At 45.5% G+C, this 23,615-nt stretch overlaps 1 protein-coding gene across 2 annotated transcripts; it reads right to left on the minus strand.

Annotated features, from left to right (window-relative positions):
• Window positions 1–271: 271 nt before the first annotated feature.
• LOC139581706 (myelin proteolipid protein-like) lies at window positions 272–10,645 on the minus strand. Of its 2 annotated transcripts, XM_071411751.1 has the most exons (7): window positions 10,516–10,645; window positions 8,208–8,394; window positions 7,586–7,742; window positions 6,016–6,184; window positions 2,663–2,736; window positions 2,447–2,512; window positions 272–2,030 (listed from the first exon to the last, which is right to left on the minus strand). In XM_071411751.1, exons 1-7 carry the CDS (start codon window positions 10,517–10,519, stop codon window positions 1,950–1,952), a joined length of 738 nt encoding a protein of 245 aa, XP_071267852.1. In that variant the 5' UTR covers window positions 10,520–10,645; the 3' UTR covers window positions 272–1,949. The 2 variants fall into 2 exon arrangements, with proteins under 2 accessions (XP_071267852.1, XP_071267851.1); XM_071411750.1 differs by lacking the exon at window positions 10,516–10,645 and having other exon boundaries at window positions 8,208–8,425.
• Between the last annotated feature and the right edge of the window lie 12,970 nt (window positions 10,646–23,615).

A 23,615-nucleotide genomic window follows, 5' to 3' on the forward strand; every position in this document is an offset into this window, starting at 1 on the left:
CAATCAACAACAGCATGGCATAGGTTCTCACACAAAACATTGACTGATATTGAGAGGTAACAGTTGGTTCAGTGAGCTATGCTTGTGAGATGAGCGGCCTAGTTTCCCGTGGCAGACTTCACATAAATGTGAATAACTAAATGCCACGTTGACTAGCTGGCCAGTGCACACAAGGTTTGGTTCTGGGTTCCGACAGTAGTAGCCAAACCTTCTGGAGTAGCACGGACGTCATGGGTTCAATATCCGGTCGTGACGGAAACAGAGAGAACAATTTCTTTAAAAAAGGACAGACCATCTTTTATTGCCAAACCAACATATCATAAAACACAAAGCAACAAAAAAAACAGACAAACAGCCAGCCGTCAGTTCACAAAACCAACCTGAGCTGTTGGATAAAGCTTCCACCCAATTGGATAACCTATACTCACAGTATGTTACAAGATATTTTGTTAGCAAGAGATTAAACAAAGTGTGAATTGTCGTTAAGATTAGTACATTTACCTACAGTAAGTACTAGGGTGTTATACAATAACTACTAATATTTTCTAGACAGCTACAGAGACAAAACTATATAAAAACTGCATTGTTTTGCCTCTATAACAGACCCTCATCCCTTGCGAACGTTACCACATATACTGCCAGAAGGGGGCGCAATGATAATATCACCTCAATGCAGTGCCATACAGTGTCAAGCATCTTCAGGGATGTTTTAAACTTCTAAATAACATGAAGGTTGCTAAAAAAAATCAAAATAAGCACCTGTAACAACATTACTATCTCAACATTAAAATCAGAGATATTAAAGACTTCTCCTATTGATCTGTACCAACCAGAAATCTATGGCACAAACTCACAAAAAATGTTGTCCCTTTTCTCAGAGATATCCCTTCATTCAAACAAATGTTAACCCTTTTCTTTCCAAGTCCCTTCACAGGGTCCATCACCTCCAACAGATGGGGTGTCGTGCAGCAGTGGGTCCGTCACAGAAGGGTTGTATTCAGGCCTTTGAGAGAAGCCTTCAGCCTTTCTCCTGTCTTTGTCATGAGACCCTCTTCCTATGACATGCAATCTGACCCTTGCCATAGACCAAGGTCCCTATAGTAACAAAGGGGCCTTCTCACACAAACCTCGATTCCACTCCCTACCCGGGAGCCGGGGCAGGTGGACCCTAGGAACCCCCTCTGATTGGTTAGTTTTCTAAGAAGTCCTAAGGGGTGTGGCCTCCATTGTTGAGGCCTTTCTGCCTCCCGTGAGAAAAGGCCCTGAGGTCAGAGAGAAGAACTGCAAACGCACACATGTCTGGTACCATGGCAACCAGATGTGAGGGATGGTACCCATGGTAACCGATAATAATCCCAAAGCCTAAAGTAGGCAAGTAGTCCATAACCAAGTAGTCCCTAACCATGAGAGTCAGTGGGACATTTATAATTGAATACTTTTGTCAAATAAAATGATCTTTGTTATGTTACTAGGTAGGTTTTACATGTGATTTACGTTTTAAAAAGTGAGGAAAACATGGTGTATACGTCAGGCACACTAATCGCAGTATATGAGGAACATTACATCAATCTTTACAAACCCATGATAAAATACACATGGAGAATAACAAAAATACAGAAAACTTCTAACGTGAAGAAGACAGCTTCAGAGCAAAGTAAATATAACATGAGAAGAGCAGTGTAACAAAGCAGTAGACTAAGGTAGTATACGTCTGGGTTTCCACCAAACCACCCATGGTGCTACGAACACACAGTCCATGGAAAGGTTGGTGGGTCGTGAAGGGAAAAATGGAAAGAATAGGAATCGTTCTAGGAATCAATCACTCAAGTTCAAAGAATCAACTCCACCGGTGGTGTTGAGGATAGGCAGAGGGGTGTTAGGGAGTCATAGTGTCCTCTCTGGGTGTCTCTGTGTCGGATGGAGAGACAGGAGGGAGGAAGTGGAGAGTCTTAACAGCGCGTGCCTATGCCCTTTCTCCCCAGGTACCGCAGCACCGCAAAGTTATAGGTGGTGGACACCATGTAGGTGAGCTAGAGAGAGAGAGAGAGAGAGAGAGGGTAAGAAAGAGCATAGACCAAAAAGAGACAGATAAGACAGAATTTCAAGCCCCATTTCATGCACCTACTATGTCCATCAAGGTCCATGACAATCTCAGTATAATTCTGATCTACATTAACAGTGTACTGACATGGTAATGTAACTATGGGATCTTCCCAGCAGGAAAAGTACCAGACGTTATGACATCATTAGGGTATTTCTATCATCAGAATTAGCTGAGAACTCAAAGTGAAAGAACAGAGAGCTACAGTGAGACTTATCAGCCACGGAGGCCTGACGTTCTGGCATTCCTGAACACCTACACTGACTACGTCACATAAGACACAACTCTATTGTAAAGCTGTAGCCAATCTGCTCCCAGTTGAGAGATTAAGGCAGGGTCACTCACCAGAGCCAAGAGTGTGATGCCAGCCCCGGCAAACGCAGCGATGAACAGGTCGTAGGTCACACGGAACTGTAAAAGGACAAATCAGAGTCAGAGATGAGTCAGAGTGATCATGTGTCATTCTGGAAATATGTCAGAGAACCGTTAACATTCTAGACTCTAGAGACGATTTGTTTTGAGCATGTCTGCCGTTCTATCATGAGAGACTGTATTACTGACCTCTCTGGTTTTGCAGACAGTGGACAGTGTCATTCCACAAGCTTTGCCTGGCAAAGCATTCCATGGTAGGAGCCCTGAAAGAGATGAAAAATATATACACATATCTGATTCTCTGCTCTAAAATGTCTGCTTTCACAGTTGGTAATGTCAGGGTATGGTCTGGTATGGTACGGTCTGGTATGGTACGGTCTGGTACGGTATGTTTTGGTACGGTCCGGTCTGGTACAGTGTGTTCTGGTACGGTATGGTGAGGTACGGTACAGTATGGTCTGGTACGGTAAGGTACGGTATGTTCTGGTATGTATGTTCTGGTTTGTTAAGGTACGGTATGCTATGGTACGGTCTGGTACGGTAAGGTCTGGTATGTTCTGGTACATTACGGTCTGGTAAGGTACGGTCCGGTAAGGTACAGTGTCCCAGCCCCAGAAATTGTGGGGGTACAACGTACTGGTAAAACGTGAGCCTATCACAATTAACATACACTGCTCAAAAAAATAAAGGGAACACTAAAATAACACATCCTAGATCTGAATGAATGAAATATTCTTATTAAATACTTTTTTCTTTACATAGTTGAATGTGCTGACAACAAAATCACACAAAAATGATCAATGGAAATCAAATTTATCAACCCATGGAGGTCTGGATTTGGAGTCACACTCAAAATTAAAGTGGAAAACCACACCACAGGCTGATCCAACTTTAATGTAATGTCCTTAAAACAAGTCAAAATGAGGCTCAGTAGTGTGTGTGGCCTCCACGTGCCTGTATGACCTCCCTACAACGCCTGGGCATGCTCCTGATGAGGTGGCGGATGGTCTCCTGAGGGATCTCCTCCCAGACCTGGACTAAAGCATCCGCCAACACCTGGACAGTCTGTGGTGCAACGTGGCGTTGGTGGATGGAGCGAGACATGATGTCCCAGATGTGCTCAATTGGATTCAGGTCTGGGGAACGGGCGGGCCAGTCCATAGCATCAATGCCTTCCTCTTGCAGGAACTGCTGACACACTCCAGCCACATGAGGTCTAGCATTGTCTTGCATTAGGAGGAACCCAGGGCCAACCGCACCAGCATATGGTCTCACAAGGGGTCTGAGGATCTCATCTCGGTACCTAATGGCAGTCAGGCTACCTCTGGCGAGCACATGGAGGGCTACCACTAGAGTGAAAGCACCGCCAGCATTCAAAAGTGACCAAAACATCAGCCAGGAAGCATAGGAACTGAGAAGTGGTCTGTGGTCACCACCTGCAGAACCACTCCTTTATTGGGGGTGTCTTGCTAATTGCCTCTAATTTCCACCTTGTGTCTATTCCATTTGCACAACAGCATGTGAAATTTATTGTCAATCAGTGTTGCTTCCTAAGTGGACAGTTTGATTTCACAGACGTGTGATTGACTTGGAGTTACATTGTGTTGTTTAAGTGTTGCCTTTATTTTTTTGAGCAGTGTATATTAACAAGAAAAATATAGGCCGTGAAAAATGAGCGATTTGCGTTGTGGTTCGACGAGAACACTTTTTACCAAGGCGGAGATGAGTGGCCAAGACCCGGGCGTTCGCAGACAACAGTGGATGCATCAATTCAGGCTACAAGTGGAGGCCTAATGACAATCCTAGAACGTCATTACAATACACCTAGGTGTTGTATAACTGCTGTCTCTTTCCATTCATCACATTGCGGGTGCACAGAGCACTGTTGGGGTTTGGATGCTGGAATTATTTTCTGACTGAACTAATGTGCACAGGTAGCCTACAGGAGCGCCTTTGTTAAGTGATTGTTTGACAAGCAGATGAAAACACCATGACTGGTTGTGTTTCTGCCACATTAAAGGTAATTCATGTGAAACGTGGTATGACCAATCTTTACTAGGCCCACAGCGATCATACAGTGCATTCAGAAAGTATTCAGAACCCTGGACTTTTCCCACATTTTGTTACATTACAGCCTTATTCTAAAATAGATTAAAATATATATTTTTTTGCTTATTTATTCCAACTTAAATATCACATTTACATAAGTATTCAGACCCTTTACTCAGTACTTTGTTGAAGCACCTTTGGCAGCGAGATTACAGGCTTGAGTCTTCTTGGGTATGACGCGACAAGCTTGGCACACCTGTATTTGGGGAGTTTCTCCCATTATTCTCTGCAGATCCTCTCAAGCCCTGTCAGGTTGGAAAGGGAGTATTGCTGCACAGCTATTTTAAGGTCTCTCCAGAGATGTTCGATCAGGTTCAAGTCCAGGCTTTGGCTGGGCCACTCAAGGACATTGAGTCTTGTCCCAAAGCCACTCCTGCCTTGTCTTGGCAGTATAATTGGGGTCGTTGTCCTGTTGGAAGGTGAACCTTCGCCCCAGTCTGAGGTCCTGAGCGCTCTGGAGCAGGTTTTCATCAAGGATCTCTCTGTACTTTGCGCCGTTCATCTTTCCCTCGATCCTACCACCACCATGCTTCACCGTAGGGTTAGGGTTCACCGTAGGAATGGTGCCAGGTTTCCTCCAGATGTGACACTTAGCATTCAGGCCAAAGAGTTCAATCTTGGTTTCATCAGACCAGAGAATCTTGTTTATCATGGTCTGAGTCTTTAGGTGCCATTTGGCAAACTCCAAGTGGGCTGCCATTTGCCTTTTACTGAAGAGTGGCTTCCATCTGGCCACTCTACCATAAAGGCCTGATTGGTGGAGTGCTGCAGAGATGGTTGTCCTTCTGGAAGGTTCTCCCATCTCCACCAGAGGAACTCTGGAGCTCTGTCAGGTTCTTGGTCACCTCCCTGACCAAGGCCCTTCTCCCCCGATTGCTCATTTTGGCCGGGCGGCCAGCTCTACGAAGAGTCTTGGTGGATTCAAACTTCTTCCATTTAAGAATGATGGAGGCCACTGTGTTCTTGGGAACCTTCAATGCTGCAGACATTTTTTGGTATCCTTCCCCAGATCTGTCTCGGAGCTCTATGGACAATTCCTTCGACCTCATGGCTTGGTTTTTGCTTTTACATTCACTGTCAACTGTGGGACCTTATATAGGCACGTGTTTTACGTTTCCAAATCATGTCCAATCATTTGAATTTACCACAGGTGGACTCCAATCAAGTTGTAGAAACAGCTCAAGGATGAACAATGGAAACAGGATGCACCTGAGCTCAATTTCAAGTCTCATAGCAGATGGTCTGAATACTTACGTAAATGTGATGTTTTTTATTTATTTATATACATTTACAAAAAATGTAATCCATTTTAGAATAAGGCTGTAACGTAACAAAATGTGGAATTAGTCAAAGGGGTCTGAATACTTACCGATATGTTACCATATGAATGAACATAGCAGATGATATAGTGAGGTGATGTTCTCTTTCCTTACCGTACTGCCTGGCGTCGATACAGAGCTGGTTGATGCTAGCTGGGGTCTCAGTCAGGACGGTGATGGTGTGGCAGGTAGCGTCCATGTTGTAGAAGAAATAGACAGGCAAGGCAGAGAAGGCAAACACCAACAGCCACACCACCGCCAGAAGGTACGTTATCAATATAAACTGCAGATGAAGAGAGAGATTCATGTTTAGGCATTATGAATCTTAACAGACCAAAAATGAATCAGGGAAGTGCAACTTTCAGAGTTTTGTTGAGCTCTCATCTCCACCCTCACTCTCTGACCTCTATCCCACTAGCCTCAGCCCCACTATACCTTCACGCCATCCTCTCAACTACCTCCTCACCCAGCCTTCCCTCCATCCTCATCTTCTTACCTCCACACCATCCACACCCTGTTACCATCACCCCTCCACCCCAGCCTGTTACCATCACCCCTCCACCCAGTTACCATCACCCCTCCACCCCAGCCTGTTACCATCACCCCTCCACCCAGTTACCATCACCCCTCCACCCTGTTACCATCACCCCTCCACCCCACCCTGTTACCATCACCCCTCCACCCCACCCTGTTACCATCACCCCTCCACCCCAGCATGTTACCATCACCCCTCCACCCTGTTACCATCACCCCTCCACCCCAGCATGTTACCATCACCCCTCCACCCAGTTACCATCACCCCTCCACCCCAGCCTGTTACCATCACCCCTCCACCCTGTTACCATCACCCCTCCACCCCAGCCTGTTACCATCACCCCTCCACCCTGTTACCATCACCCCTCCACCCCACCCTGTTACCATCACCCCTCCACCCCAGCATGTTACCATCACCCCTCCACCCCAGCATGTTACCATCACCCCTCCACCCCACCCTGTTACCATCACCCCTCCACCCCACCCAGTTACCATCACCCCTCCACCCCAGCATGTTACCATTACCCCTCCACCCTGTTACCATCACCCCTCCACCCCAGCCTCTTACCATCACCTCTCCACCCCAGCCTGTTACCATCACCCCTCCACCCCAGCATGTTACCATTACCCCTCCACCCTGTTACCATCACCCCTCCACCCCAGCCTCTTACCATCACCTCTCCACCCCAGCCTGTTACCATCACCCCTCCACCCCACCCAGTTACCATCACCCCTCCACCCCAGCATGTTACCATCACCCCTCCACCCCAGCATGTTACCATCACCCCTCCACCCCAGCATGTTACCATTACCCTTCCACCCAGTTACCATCACCCCTCCACCCAGTTACCATCACCCCTCCACCCAGTTACCATCACCCCTCCACCCCAGCATGTTACCATCACCCCTCCACCCCAGCATGTTACCATTACCCTTCCACCCAGTTACCATCACCCCTCCACCCAGTTACCATCACCCCTCCACCCCAGCATGTTACCATTACCCTTCCACCCAGTTACCATCACCCCTCCACCCAGTTACCATCACCCCTACACCCAGTTACAATCACCCCTCCACCCCAGCCTCTTACCATCACCCCTCCACCCCAGCCTGTTACCACCTCCCCTCCACCATTTCCCCACTCTCTCACCGTGCTACTAAGACAGCGTCCACACAGGGTGCTCCTGAACTCTCCGAAGGTCTGCTTGGCGGCGCTGGTGGTGTAGAATCCCTCCGCCAGCAGTACGATGCAGTAGAGGAAGAAGAATGAAGCCAAGCCATAGATAACATACTGGAAATACTGGATACTATGTAGGAAGAGAAGAAGAGGAGAGGCAGGGGGGTGAAGGAAGAGGAGAGGCAGGGGGGTGAAGGAAGAGGGGCAGGGGGGTGAAGGAAGAGGAGGGGCAGGGGAGAAGGAAGAGGGGCAGGGGAGAAGGAAGAGGGGCAGGGGAGAAGGAAGAGGAGCAGGGGAGAAGGAGGGAAAAAAGTATTAGGACACATCACTACAGTAGGTCTATGATGTGTACAGCTAACATGAGGTCTACCATTAACAGTAGGTCTGCCGTTTAGTTCAATGTACTTATACAGCAGACTTAGGGGACATCTAAACCAGTGGTGGCCAATCCTGGTCCTGGATCGCCAAAACAATTTAGCTTTTTGTTCCACCCCAGCTTTAACAAAGCCTAGGTCTTGGCCACCCCTATTCTAATCAGTTGCAGGTATTCCCTGTGGTAGGTTTGGGATAAAGCAATAGCCTTTGAGCCACTCACAGGTAGGCCAGGGTAATGTAGTCCTGTAGGTTACGGGCGAAGTATGTCTCGATGAGTCTCTCCGTCTCAGTGAGGGCCTGGTGACCACAGCCACAGAACAGAGCTATCCCTGAGAAACACATCAGAGTGGCCACCAGCGAGCAATATGGTACTCCTCCCAGGCACTTCATACAGCAGTCGTAACAACCTATAGGACAGGACATAACGACATAGGGGTTAATGTAGGGTTACGTATGGGTTACCTCGAGAGAGAAGCATAGGGCAACCACCAAGGGAGTGGTAATGAACATAACGTCACTGTGACTAAATGGATGGATTAACAACTGTATACTGTAAGGATCTGGCTACAATTATTACACTGTCCAGCTGTGGTCGTAAAATAGCTCATCCCTGAGTTACTCTTTGTGGCCTTGGACTGGTCTGTTTCCTATGCACAGTAGTGTTCAGTCTGTCAGCTAGCTACGGGCATTCTTCCCCAGAGTCATGTGCTGTGTGAATGGGCCCTTAGGATGTGAGGATCTGTCTGTCCCAAACCCAGCACTAACCCTGGCTCCAATCAGCGCTCACACCATGGAGAGTGGGAGAAAAGAGGGAGGACAGAGAAAGAGACTAAGAAAGAGAGAGGCTGCTTGTGTGACTGCAGAGACAATGTTCTTTGTCCCGGTGCAGTGTGGGAAGACAAGGGCCACCAATGTCAAGCAAACAATAGCCAGAGCCACCTCCAGCACCCACACTGGGGTTTATAGGAGCAGAAGGAGGCTTGTGACAGCCAAAGGGATATCCAATAGTCCGTGGTGGAAGTGGGGAAAGGCAGGGGGGAGATCACGCTCTCCCTCGGAAGACTGGCTGGAGCTGGTACCATTATTACAGTTGGCACAGATGGCAGGAAGGGGCACCATACACTCGGTGACTCCAGGGTTTTGTGTGTGTGTGTGTGTGTGTATGTGTGTGTGGAAAGTGTGTGTGGAAAGTGTGATCAGGCTGTCTTCCAGGTTGCATAATCACTCCAGTGTGGAAATGAGTTTTAAACCAATTAAAAAGTTTGCCAATGAAAGAACACAGACTAAGAGCCAATTTATGGTTGATTGGAAAATGTGGTTGGAGACTCTTTATGGATGGTGTGATGCAATTACGGAGACATCAGAAGCTCGCAGAAGCCAAATTGAGCTTTGGAACGCATCACCTTGCTCCTCTCAAATTTTGTAACAATGCGGATGGCTCCATATAGTTCCGCATTGACAGGATTAGTTGACGGTAGGTGATAGCGGGAGGTCCTGTATAAACACAAACTCACTTCCTTGACAACAGCGCTGCTCTGCGAAGCGCAAGAAGTATAAATGCCCTGCCTTCTGCAGAGGCCGTATCACCTTAAACGCTGCACAGCCAATGCAGACGTAGGATTGACCATGAAGCGCCTTTTATAAACACACTGCCGAAAAGCCTCTTCAGTAACATGCCTTGATATTCAGCACTTTACTTTTCAAGTCTCAACACCTATGTTCAAGCAATTTTGTTATTTTGACAAAATAGCAGTACTTATCATACACATAGGAAGAAAAATAGCAGTACTTATCAGTACACATAGGAAGAAAAATAGCAGTACTTCTCAGTACACATAGGAAGGAAAATAGCAGTACTTCTCAGTACACATAGGAAGGGAAATAGCAGTACTTCTCAGTACACATAGGAAGGAAAATAGCAGTACTTCTCAGTACACATAGGAAGGGAAATAGCAGTACTTCTCAGTACACATAGGAAGGGAAATAGCATAGTCACCCAGCAACAGGTGCAGGGGTTTTCTACCTAGTTTAAAACAGTTCCACTTCTCTATTTGCACCATTCTAGCCTCAAAAGTCCCCTCTCGAGAACTGCAGAGAGGAACTATACTAACAAAAATACGGACCTATTAGGGACCTCAAACAACTTCTCATGGACATCACAGACCTTTATGGCCCGAGAAGCAAGTGAAACAGGAACTGAAGCCCATTAGTGTTCAAATTGTTACAAAGTGGCCTATAATGAATTCACTTGCTACTTTCCTAAAACAAATAGCACTTAGAACACATTGGGTTGGTAAAAATGAAGACATTGTAAGTGAAAGACAATGCACTTCTGAAAAGTAGGCTAGTCTGTACCTCTCGAAAGCATTAAATAAATCACTTATCAGCACTTTTCATACCAGCCATAATATAATATTTTATAATGCCAACATCATTCAAAGAATAGAAAAGAAAATGTACAGTTTGGTTGTGGTTGGTTGGCTATTAATAACCATTTAGAGGTACCATAACAAATGTAGACGACTTACCCATGTTGTCTCTGGTAGGATGTGTGCTCAATACCGGGGCTCTGTGCTGCTTTTCCACCCCAGCTGCTCGATGATATTATGCACGACTTGTCCTCAGCCCCCGTATATCAATCTCAACTCGCTGTCTCTTTCTCTCTCTCTCTCTCTCTCTCTCTCTCTCTCTCCAACAATGAACAGACAGACCCGCTGATGGCCCGAAAGTCGAATCTTAAAGAAACAATGTCGCTTTTCAATGGACTAGGGGTCCGCACTAGAACGGTTCAAGACTGAGGATAATGAAGGTCAACTTCTCTCGCCGTTGGAGAAATGTACTTCAGTTCATTGTTAGTAAGCAGCACCACGTGCATTTGCATATCATTGTGGAAGCATATCCAAGATGTGTTCCCAGAAAAGATTCCACATTTGTATATCATTGTGGTAGCATCTCCAAGATGTCTTGCCAGATAAGGTTCCACATTCCTTTCTTTCTTTTGTTTTCAAGTGTAGCCTAGTCTAATAGGCCTAGCAGTAGTGATGTAGGCCTACTGTTTCATGGGATAATAAACAAAACAACAGCCTACTAGCCTTGTATGAACAATCCTGATCTCGCTAGTTTACATATTGTTTACGGCTCCTAACCAACTGTGCTATTGTGTGTTTTTTAAATTTATTTGTAACTTATTTTGTACATAATGTTTCTGCCACCGTCTCTAATGACTGAAAAGAGCTTCTACATATCAGGACAGCGATTACTCACCTCGTACTGGAAGAAGATTTTTTCTTTAACGAGTCGGACGTAAAGGATTTACTTCAGACACCCAACAAGGCCCCAATCACCGTCATTCTCAGGAAGAAAAGACGGAGATATCGGGGACGTAGGTCGGCGTGCCTGGTAAGGATCCGACGGCGAGTGAATAATCCCCCTCTACCATCAGTCCTATTAGCCAACGTGCAATCATTGGAAAACTAAATGGATGAGCTCTGATTAATACTATCTTACCAACGGGACAATAAAAACTGTAATATCTTATGTTTCACTGAGTTGTGGCTGAACAACAACATGGGTAACATACAGCTGGCTGGGTTTTTGGTCCATCGGCAAGACAGAACAGCTGCCTCCGGTAAGACAAGGGGTGGCGGTCTGTGTCTATTTGTAAATAACAGCTGGTGCACGAAATCAAATATTAAGGAAGTCATGAGGTTTTGCTCGCCTGAGGTAGAGTATCTCATGATAAGCTGTAGACCACACTATTTACCAAGAGACTTTTCATCTATATTTCTCGTAGCTGTCTACATACTACCACAGACTGATGCTGGCACTAAGACGGCACTCAACAAGCTGTATAAGGCCCTAAGCAAACAACATTCACAAGGCCGCAGGTCCAGACGGATTACCAGGACGTGTACTCTGAGCATGCGCTGACCAACTGGCAAGTGTCTTCACTGACATTTTCAACCTGTCCCTGACCGAGTCTGTAATACCAACATGTTTCAAGCAGACCACCATACTCCCTGTGCCCAAGAACACTAAGGTAACCTGCCTAAATGATCACCAACAATGATGAGACAGCCTATAGGGAGGAGGTCAGAGACCTGGCAGTGTGGTGCCAGGATAACAACCTCTCCCTCAACGTGATCAAGACAAAAGAGATGATTGTGGACTACAGGAAAATGAGGACCGAGCACGTCCCCATTCTCATTGATGTGGCGGTTCACACATTTTTTCTTAACTGCATTGTTGGTTAAGGGTTTGTAAGTAAGCATTTCACGGTAAGGTCTACCTACACCTGTTGTATTCGGCACATGTGACTAATAACATTTGATTTGAAACAGAATGAAAGCTGGCGAGATCAGGATGGTTCGTACGAGGCTAACAGCCTAGCTAACAGCCTACAGGAATTGAGCGTATAAATAAATAGGCTATTGACATCTTGTAAAATGTCATTCTAGGTATCTTCGCTGGACTGATCAGATGACATGATGGGTGGTGGGTCATGGATGTTTGTTGTAAAGGTTGGCGTTGTAACATATCACTTTCCAAGATGGTGTAGCAGTCGGACGTGTGTTTTTGTCTTGTCCCTTGTAAACATCGTTTTTCCTTGTTTTTTTTCGTATATACACTGCTCAAAAAAATAAAGGGGAACACTTAAACAACACAATGTAACTCCAAGTCAATCACACTTCTGTGAAATCAAACTGTCCACTTAGGAAGCAACACTGATTGACAATAAATTTCACATGCTGTTGTGCAAATGGAATAGACCAAAGGTGGAAAATATAGGCAATTAGCAAGACACCCCCAATAAAGGAGTGGTTCTGCAGGTGGTGACCACAGACCACTTCTCAGTTCCTATGCTTCCTGGCTGATGTTTTGGTCACTTTTGAATGCTGGCGGTGCTTTCACTCTAGTGGTAGCATGAGACGGAGTCTACAACCCACACAAGTGGCTCAGGTAGTGCAGCTCATCCAGGATGGCACATCAATGCGAGCTGTGGCAAGAAGGTTTGCTGTGTCTGTCAGCGTAGTGTCCAGAGCATGGAGGCGCTACCAGGAGACAGGCCAGTACATCAGGAGACGTGGAGGAGGCCGTAGGAGGGCAACAACCCAGCAGCAGGACCGCTACCTCCGCCTTTGTGCAAGGAGGAGCAGGTGGAGCACTGCCAGAGCCCTGCAAAATGACCTCCAGCAGGCCACAAATGTGCATGTGTCTGCTCAAACGGTCAGAAACAGACTCCATGAGGGTGGTATGAGGGCCCGACGTCCACAGGTGGGGGTTGTGCTTACAGCCCAACACCGTGCAGGACGTTTGGCATTTACCAGAGAACACCAAGATTGGCAAATTCGCCACTGGCGCCCTGTGCTCTTCACAGATGAAAGCAGGTTCACACTGAGCACATGAGCACATGTGACAGACGTGACAGAGTCTGGAGACGCCGTGGAGAACGTTCTGCTGCCTGCAACATCCTCCAGCATGACCGATTTGGCGGTGGGTCAGTCATGGTGTGGGGTGGCATTTCTTTGGGGGGCCGCACAGCCCTCCATGTGCTCGCCAGAGGTAGCCTGACTGCCATTAGGTACCGAGATGAGATCCTCAGACCCCTTGTGAGACCATATGCTGGTGCGGTTGGCCCTGGGTTCCTCCTAATGCAAGACAATGCTAGACCTCATGTGGCTGGAGTGTGTCAGCAGTTCCTGCAAGAGGAAGGCATTGATGCTATGGACTGGCCCGCCCGTTCCCCAGACCTGAATCCAATTGAGCACATCTGGGACATCATGTCTCGCTCCATCCACCAACGCCACGTTGCACCACAGACTGTCCAGGAGTTGGCGGATGCTTTAGTCCAGGTCTGGGAGGAGATCCCTCAGGAGACCATCCGCCACCTCATCAGGAGCATGCCCAGGCGTTGTAGGGAGGTCATACATTGACTGCATTGTTGGTTTAGGGCTTGTAAGCATTTTACTATAAGGTCTACCTACACCTGTTGTATTCGGCACAAGTGACAAATAACATTTGATTGGATGAAACTCCTGTTGTTGATAAAGTGTGTTCTTCCTTTCACGTCTCTTTCTTGGACTGCAAGGCAGTGACAGTATACTTTATTTCTTGCACCTGTGGTTGTGGCCACTTGACAGAATTAACAGTACATAATTTCCTTTACACATCGTAGCCACTAGGCGGCAGCATTACACATCATTAGCTTGTTCCATATGTACAGTAGGTTACACTGCTAGATGTATTAGATGTATTAGCCTCAGAAACCCAGGATTCTCACGTTCTGAGTCAACGAGACAAGATTTGGAAGGATTGCCACATGAAACTAGATTCATTCTAACTTCATCTGCTAAATAAAATTCCCTATTCTTAAGGCTGTGGTCATTTCTATGCCTGGTGACTAGCTGAGAAATCCTCAGACCAGAGCCTCCGGTAGACCAGTGGTCCTCTGCTGGTTTTGCCTCGGGACCCAAACTGAACCAGGTTATTTCAGTCGCGACCGAATATTCAGGTCAAGAAAAATAATCACCAAGATACAATCTGGAAAATGATTTGTAATGCTCTATTGATAGTAGATATAGTAATTATATGACAAGGGAACAACATTCCCACCTCTTTCATTGTCGATAACAACATTTTGCCCATATTGTTGATGAACAATGTTAATCAATTCAGGTTTGAGACCACAATATACACCACAATAGCAGTGCTAATAGCTCTATATTGAAAAAATATATTCTAAGATTAAATTATACAAAAATGTAAATTCATTATAATTTCTGCCCACTTTCTACCTGGTTTAAGTCGTTTAAATTCAGACTGGAGTATTTATTTATAAAAAAATTTACTCAGACACACCACCAGTTGAGAATCGTTGCAGTAGACTATAGATAGAATAGATTCTCCTCCACCGTGGAATACACGAAGATGACTCAGAGGGTTCTAGAAAATAATATAACCACTCCTCTTTGGTGCTTTTGGAAATTCACTCACATTCCATTGAACTGTGGATTCTCTCTGATACTTCTGTCAGGCTTTTTCAATGTCCAGTTGACTGCTGTGTAAACCAAGTCACACACTAATGAGGAATGGGGATATAAACACATAGAGGAAACTAGTAGGTGATTTATAGTGACTCTACCTAGATGTCTCTCTTTTGAGGTTGCACTGAGTGATCAATAGTGCTGAATAGAATGACTGATATTTTACTGGGGGTGTAGAATGCAGGAGAGTAGCAGGACACTCATGTTGCAGAAAATGTCTTCTGCTTACTGTACATTTAACTATTCTCAATGTCCCCAGAGCTCACCACACACACACACACACACACACACACACACACACACACACACACACACACACACACACACACACACACACACACACACACACACACACACACACACACACACACACACACACACACACACACACACACACACTCTTCCACCCATACACACACACACACACTTCAAACCGAGCATGATTACAGGTGGAATTACCCAAGGTGCCAAACTCCAACGTATCAACGACAACGTTGTCAGATTTCAACATAGTTGGAAAGATTATGTGATAAGGAAATTATCTCAACCAAACACTTTTTTTTTTAAAATTTCCTTTTATGTCACCTGTCTTAACTTGTGAAGAGGCTTAGAGAACTGACTGAACAGGAAGTGTCTGGCTGACAGTTGTTGTTGTGTTTTCAACGCTGGGTGTAAAGTAAACATTGATTTGTCATCTCTGTGTTCTAGTTCATCTTGTTGTGCTAATTGAACATGTCACAGCATGAAATCTTTTTCATGTTGTTTCTTCTTAACTTTGTGACATGCTCAGATTAAGTCTTGTTTGATGTTTTCCCTCCCTATAAACAACAGTCAACAGATACTAAGGAATAAGGACCTGCCAGTGTACCTGCAGATAAGACCCGTGTCAGTTATCATATCACAGTCCTCGCCCCGGAACGTCTTCACTTCAGTAAGGTGAAACAGTCACAACGTCTCAAAGACGTGACGAGGAGAGCTGACACGACTCCCTATTCTGTAATCACATCTGGTCTACACCTGGCAACATGTCAGGGGTCTCTTCTGTAACGTTGTCCTGAACAGGGCCTTTGACAGGGAGGAGAGCTGACACGACTCCCTATTCTATAATCACATCTGGTCTGTACCTGGCAACATGTCAGGGGTCTCTTCTGTAACGTTGTCCTGAACAGGGCCTTTGACAGGGAAGAGAGCTGACACGACTCTATTCTATAACAGACAATCACATCTGGTCGACACACTACCCTTCTAACAGTGGGCTCTGTAACATTGCACCCTGCTGATCAAGGCTCCTGACAACAGCAGAAGAACTAGTCTGCTCATTTAGAAGTACAGTGCAGTGTATTCTGTCCTGGCTGGGTGAAATGTGATCTAGCAGTACCCCCCCCCCCCCCGGTCCACCATCCCAGTCTCTCACCTGTCTGTCCATATGTAACTTACAACCCCTCACTCCGTCCCCCCACCTCCTCTGTCCTCCCTTGACCCAGCGTCTCCCCCACTAAAACCTCTTCCACCGTCACCCTCCCTCCCCCCACCACCTTCCACCTGTCCCCCTCCCTTCCCCCTCCCCCTTACCCTCCCTCCCTACATGCCCCTCGGCCTCCTGCCCTCCGCTAAGTAGCTCCTTGGAGGAACTTTCATCACCTCCCCTCGAGGAACATTTAATCCCTGTAGTGTGTCTAAATACCCGAGAGCAGCCATCAGTCAGAGTAGGAAACCGGAGAAAGATCCAATCACCTTAACCTGGGTCAGTACCTCAGCTTAGACCAGATCTGGGTTCAAATACTATTCAAAATAATTCAAAATCTTTGAGCGTTTGCTTGAGGCTCTCTGGATTGCCAGATGGACGGGGTTTGCATATTTCAGTGGCTATTCTATTGGTTCTATTGCGGGGCAGGCAAGCTCAATCAAGCATAGATAAGAATTTGTGAAAGATTTCAAATACTGTTTGAACCCAGGTCTGTATGAAGCAGATATCAGTCTTCAGGGCCTAGAGCTGCTCTGTGTTTCTCTCCTCACTGTCGTCATTAAGGGCCTAGAGCTGCTCTGTGTTTCTCTCCTCACTGTCATCATTAAGGGCCTAGAGCTGCTCTGTGTTTCTCTCCTCACTGTCATCATTAAGGGCCTAGAGCTGCTCTGTGTTTCTCTCCTCACTGTCGTCATTAAGGGACTAGAGCTGCTCTGTGTTTCTCTCCTCACTGTCATCATTAAGGGACTAGAGCTGCTCTGTGTTTCTCTCCTCACTGTCATCATTAAGGGCCTAGAGCTGCTCTGTGTTTCTCTCCTCACTGTCATCATTAAGGGACTAGAGCTGCTCTGTGTTTCTCTCCTCACTGTCATCATTAAGGGCCTAGAGCTGCTCTGTGTTTCTCTCCTCACTGTCGTCATTAAGGGACTAGAGCTGCTCTGTGTTTCTCTCCTCACTGTCATCATTAAGGGACTAGAGCTGCTCTGTGTTTCTCTCCTCACTGTCGTCATTAAGGGACTAGAGCTGCTCTGTGTTTCTCTCCTCACTGTCATCATTAAGGGACTAGAGCTGCTCTGTGTTTCTCTCCTCACTGTCGTCATTAAGGGCCTAGAGCTCCTCTGTGTTTCTCTCCTCACTGTCATCATTAAGGGCCTAGAGCTGCTCTGTGTTTCTCTCCTCACTGTCATCATTAAGGGACTAGAGCTGCTCTGTGTTTCTCTCCTCACTGTCATCATTAAGGGCCTAGAGCTGCTCTGTGTTTCTCTCCTCACTGTCATCATTAAGGGCCTAGAGCTGCTCTGTGTTTCTCTCCTCACTGTCATCATTAAGGGACTAGAGCTGCTCTGTGTTTCTCTCCTCACTGTCATCATTAAGGGCCTAGAGCTGCTCTGTGTTTCTCTCCTCACTGTCGTCATTAAGGGACTAGAGCTGCTCTGTGTTTCTCTCCTCACTGTCATCATTAAGGGCCTAGAGCTGCTCTGTGTTTCTCTCCTCACTGTCGTCATTAAGGGACTAGAGCTGCTCTGTGTTTCTCTCCTCACTGTCATCATTAAGGGACTAGAGCTGCTCTGTGTTTCTCTCCTCACTGTCGTCATTAAGGGCCTAGAGCTCCTCTGTGTTTCTCTCCTCACTGTCATCATTAAGGGCCTAGAGCTGCTCTGTGTTTCTCTCCTCACTGTCATCATTAAGGGACTAGAGCTGCTCTGTGTTTCTCTCCTCACTGTCATCATTAAGGGCCTAGAGCTGCTCTGTGTTTCTCTCCTCACTGTCATCATTAAGGGCCTAGAGCTGCTCTGTGTTTCTCTCCTCACTGTCATCATTAAGGGCCTAGAGCTGCTCTGTGTTTCTCTCCTCACTGTCATCATTAAGGGCCTAGAGCTGCTCTGTGTTTCTCTCCTCACTGTCGTCATTAAGGGCCTAGAGCTGCTCTGTGTTTCTCTCCTCACTGTCATCATTAAGGGCCTAGAGCTGCTCTGTGTTTCTCTCCTCACTGTCATCATTAAGGGCCTAGAGCTGCTCTGTGTTTCTCTCCTCACTGTCATCATTAAGGGCCTAGAGCTCCTTTGTGTTTCTCTCCTCACTGTCATCATTAAGGGACTAGAGCTGCTCTGTGTTTCTCTCCTCACTGTCGTCATTAAGTGACTAGTGTACAGTAGCTTGATACCCCACACAGACATTTCATGGTTTTATAGCTACTTTAGGATTACATTGAGTGACTATTTAGTTCACCTACTGTCTACTTAGGGACACAAGTCATTTTCATGTTTTGTTTTTGTTGTTTTATCCCTTACAGAAATAAACTGCTGATACAAACACAAAAATAAATGGAGGTTTTAGTTTTCTCTTTTGACATGCAGCTGTCTCCCAGTTTTGAAAATACTGGATCAAAGTACAGTATGTTGGGTCTCGTTAGGTATTTTGCATTCATAATGGAAACAGAACATGAAGATCTGGCCAGGGATTAGGCTAAAGATAATGGAAACAGAACATGAAGATCTGGCCAGGGATTAGGCTAAAGATAATGGAAACAGAACATGAAGATCTGGCCAGGGATTAGGCTAAAGATAATGGAAACAGAACATAAAGATCTGGCCAGGGATTAGGCTAAAGATAATGGAAACAGAACATGAAGATCTGACTAGGGATTAGGCTAAAGATAATGGAAACAGAACATAAAGATCTGACCAGGGATTAGGCTAAAGATAATGGAAACAGAACATGAAGATCTGGCCAGGGATTAGGCTAAAGATAATGGAAACAGAACATAAAGATCTGGCCAGGGATTAGGTTAAAGATAATGGAAACAGAACATGAAGATCTGGCCAGGGATTAGGCCAAAGATAATGGAAACAGAACATGAAAATCTGGCCAGGGATTAGGCTAAAGATAATGGAAACAGAACATGACGATCTGGCCAGGGATTAGGTTAAAGATAATGGAAACAGAACATGAAGATCTGGCCAGGGATTAGGCCAAAGATAATGGAAACAGAACATGAAAATCTGGCCAGGGATTAGGCTAAAGATAATGGAAACAGAACATGAAGATCTGGCCAGGGATTAGGCTAAAGATAATGGAAACAGAACATAAATATCTTGTGATTAAAACCACTTTCCCTTTGTTTTCTTCTCTTCACTCTTTCGTACAAGACGAGTTTTGAATTTGTATCCCTTATTCAACATTGATGTCTGACTCAGTTCACACAAGTTAATAATTACCTTGAATGTCTCTGATTTCATTCTCACTTACATTTTGATGAGATAAAGGCTGTCACAGATGGTACCATATGGTGCACTACTTTTGACCAGAGCTCTACCAAAAGTAGGCCACTATGTAGGGAATAGGGATCAGAGCCCTACCAAAAGTAAGTCATTATGTAGGGAATAGGGACCAGAGCCCTACCAAAAGTAGGCCACTATGTAGGGAATAGGGATCAGAGCCCTACCAAAAGTAAGTCATTATGTAGGGAATAGGGACCAGAGCCCTACCAAAACTAAGTCATTATGTAGGGAATAGGGACTAGAGCCCTACCAAAAGTAAGTCATTATGTAGGGAATAGGGACCAGAGCCCTACCAAAAGTAAGTCATTATGTAGGGAATAGGGACTAGAGTCCTACCAAAAGTAAGTCATTATGTAGGGAATAGGGACCAGAGCCCTACCAAAAGTAGGCCACTATGTAGGGAATAGGGATCAGAGCCCTACCAAAAGTAAGTCATTATGTAGGGAATAGGGACCAGAGCCCTACCAAAACTAAGTCATTATGTAGGGAATAGGGACTAGAGCCCTACCAAAAGTAAGTCATTATGTAGGGAATAGGGACCAGAGCCCTACCAAAAGTAAGTCATTATGTAGGGAATAGGGACTAGAGTCCTACCAAAACTAAGTCATTATGTAGGGAATAGGGACTAGAGCCCTACCAAAAGTAGGCCACTATGTAGGGAATAGGGATCAGAGCCCTACCAAAAGTAAGTCATTATGTAGGGAATAGGGACTAGAGTCCTACCAAAAGTAAGTCATTATGTAGGGAATAGGGACCAGAGCCCTACCAAAAGTAAGTCATTATGTAGGGAATAGGGACTAGAGTCCTACCAAAACTAAGTCATTATGTAGGGAATAGGGACTAGAGCCCTACCAAAAGTAGGCCACTATGTAGGGAATAGGGATCAGAGCCCTACCAAAAGTAAGTCATTATGTAGGGAATAGGGACTAGAGTCCTACCAAAAGTAAGTCATTATGTAGGGAATAGGGACCAGAGCCCTACCAAAAGTAAGTCATTATGTAGGGAATAGGGACCAGAGCCCTACCAAAACTAAGTCATTATGTAGGGAATAGGGACTAGAGCCCTACCAAAAGTAAGTCATTATGTAGGGAATAGGGACCAGAGCCCTACCAAAAGTAAGTCATTATGTAGGGAATAGGGACTAGAGTCCTACCAAAAGTAAGTCATTATGTAGGGAATAGGGACCAGAGCCCTACCAAAAGTAGGCCACTATGTAGGGAATAGGGATCAGAGCCCTACCAAAAGTAAGTCATTATGTAGGGAATAGGGACCAGAGCCCTACCAAAACTAAGTCATTATGTAGGGAATAGGGACTAGAGCCCTACCAAAAGTAAGTCATTATGTAGGGAATAGGGACCAGAGCCCTACCAAAAGTAAGTCATTATGTAGGGAATAGGGACTAGAGTCCTACCAAAACTAAGTCATTATGTAGGGAATAGGGACTAGAGCCCTACCAAAAGTAAGTCATTATGTAGGGAATAGGGACCAGAGCCCTACCAAAAGTAAGTCAGTATGTAGGGAATAGGGACTAGAGTCTTACCAAAAGTAAGTCATTATGTAGGGAATAGGGACCAGAGCCCTACCAAAAGTAAGTCATTATGTAGGGAATAGGGACCAGAGCCCTACCAAAAGTAAGTCATTATGTAGGGAATAGGGACCAGAGCCCTACCAAAAGTAGGCCACTATGTAGGGAATAGGGATCAGAGCCCTACCAAAAGTAGGTCATTATGTAGGGAATAGGGACCAGAGCCCTACCAAAAGTAAGTCATTATGTAGGGAATAGGGACCAGAGCCCTACCAAAACTAAGTCATTATGTAGGGAATAGGGACTAGAGCCCTACCAAAAGTAAGTCATTATGTAGGGAATAGGGACCAGAGCCCTACCAAAAGTAAGTCATTATGTAGGGAATAGGGACTAGAGTCCTACCAAAAGTAAGTCATTATGTAGGGAATAGGGACCAGAGCCCTACCAAAAGTAAGTCATTATGTAGGGAATAGGGACCAGAGCCCTACCAAAAGTAAGTCATTATGTAGGGAATAGGGACCAGAGCCCTACCAAAAGTAAGTCATTATGTAGGGAATAGGGACTAGAGCCCTACCAAAAGTAAGTCATTATGTAGGGAATAGGGACCAGAGCCCTACCAAAAGTAAGTCATTATGTAGGGAATAGGGACTAGAGCCCTACCAAAAGTAAGTCATTATGTAGGGAATAGGGACCAGAGCCCTACCAAAAGTAAGTCATTATGTAGGGAATAGGGACCAGAGCCCTACCAAAAGTAAGTCATTATGTAGGGAATAGGGACTAGAGTCCTACCAAAACTAAGTCATTATGTAGGGAATAGGGACTAGAGCCCTACCAAAAGTAGGCCACTATGTAGGGAATAGGGATCAGAGCCCTACCAAAAGTAAGTCATTATGTAGGGAATAGGGACCAGAGCCCTACCAAAACTAAGTCATTATGTAGGGAATAGGGACTAGAGCCCTACCAAAAGTAAGTCATTATGTAGGGAATAGGGACCAGAGCCCTACCAAAAGTAAGTCAGTATGTAGGGAATAGGGACTAGAGTCTTACCAAAAGTAAGTCATTATGTAGGGAATAGGGACCAGAGCCCTACCAAAAGTAAGTCATTATGTAGGGAATAGGGACCAGAGCCCTACCAAAAGTAAGTCATTATGTAGGGAATAGGGACCAGAGCCCTACCAAAAGTAGGCCACTATGTAGGGAATAGGGATCAGAGCCCTACCAAAAGTAGGTCATTATGTAGGGAATAGGGACCAGAGCCCTACCAAAAGTAAGTCATTATGTAGGGAATAGGGACCAGAGCCCTACCAAAACTAAGTCATTATGTAGGGAATAGGGACTAGAGCCCTACCAAAAGTAAGTCATTATGTAGGGAATAGGGACCAGAGCCCTACCAAAAGTAAGTCATTATGTAGGGAATAGGGACTAGAGTCCTACCAAAAGTAAGTCATTATGTAGGGAATAGGGACCAGAGCCCTACCAAAAGTAAGTCATTATGTAGGGAATAGGGACCAGAGCCCTACCAAAAGTAAGTCATTATGTAGGGAATAGGGACCAGAGCCCTACCAAAAGTAAGTCATTATGTAGGGAATAGGGACTAGAGCCCTACCAAAAGTAAGTCATTATGTAGGGAATAGGGACCAGAGCCCTACCAAAAGTAAGTCATTATGTAGGGAATAGGGACTAGAGCCCTACCAAAAGTAAGTCATTATGTAGGGAATAGGGACCAGAGCCCTACCAAAAGTAAGTCATTATGTAGGGAATAGGGACCAGAGCCCTACCAAAAGTAAGTCATTATGTAGGGAATAGGGACTAGAGTCCTACCAAAAGTAAGTCATTATGTAGGGAATAGGGACCAGAGCCCTACCAAAAGTAGGCCACTATGTAGGGAATAGGGATCAGAGCCCTACCAAAAGTAAGTCATTATGTAGGGAATAGGGACCAGAGCCCTACCAAAACTAAGTCATTATGTAGGGAATAGGGACTAGAGTCCTACCAAAACTAAGTCATTATGTAGGGAATAGGGACTAGAGCCCTACCAAAAGTAGGCCACTATGTAGGGAATAGGGATCAGAGCCCTACCAAAAGTAAGTCATTATGTAGGGAATAGGGACCAGAGCCCTACCAAAACTAAGTCATTATGTAGGGAATAGGGACTAGAGCCCTACCAAAAGTAAGTCATTATGTAGGGAATAGGGACCAGAGCCCTACCAAAAGTAAGTCATTATGTAGGGAATAGGGACTAGAGTCCTACCAAAAGTAAGTCATTATGTAGGGAATAGGGACCAGAGCCCTACCAAAAGTAAGTCATTATGTA

Source organism: Salvelinus alpinus, chromosome 7 (genome assembly GCF_045679555.1).
Source record: "Salvelinus alpinus chromosome 7, SLU_Salpinus.1, whole genome shotgun sequence".
NCBI lineage: Eukaryota > Metazoa > Chordata > Actinopteri > Salmoniformes > Salmonidae > Salvelinus > Salvelinus alpinus.

Bases quoted from the DNA above. Each gene is read 5' to 3' on its own strand.
- LOC139581706 (XM_071411750.1), bottom strand. From the start codon at position 8,410: ATGTCCTGTCCTATAGGTTGTTACGACTGCTGTATGAAGTGCCTGGGA. The intron at 7,743-8,207 runs GTGAGTGGCTCA...CTTCCTACATAG, and splicing joins TACATTACCCTGGCCTACCT to TATCCAGTATTTCCAGTATG. The intron at 2,513-2,662 runs GTCAGTAATACA...GTCCTTTTACAG, and splicing joins CTGTCTGCAAAACCAGAGAG to TTCCGTGTGACCTACGACCT.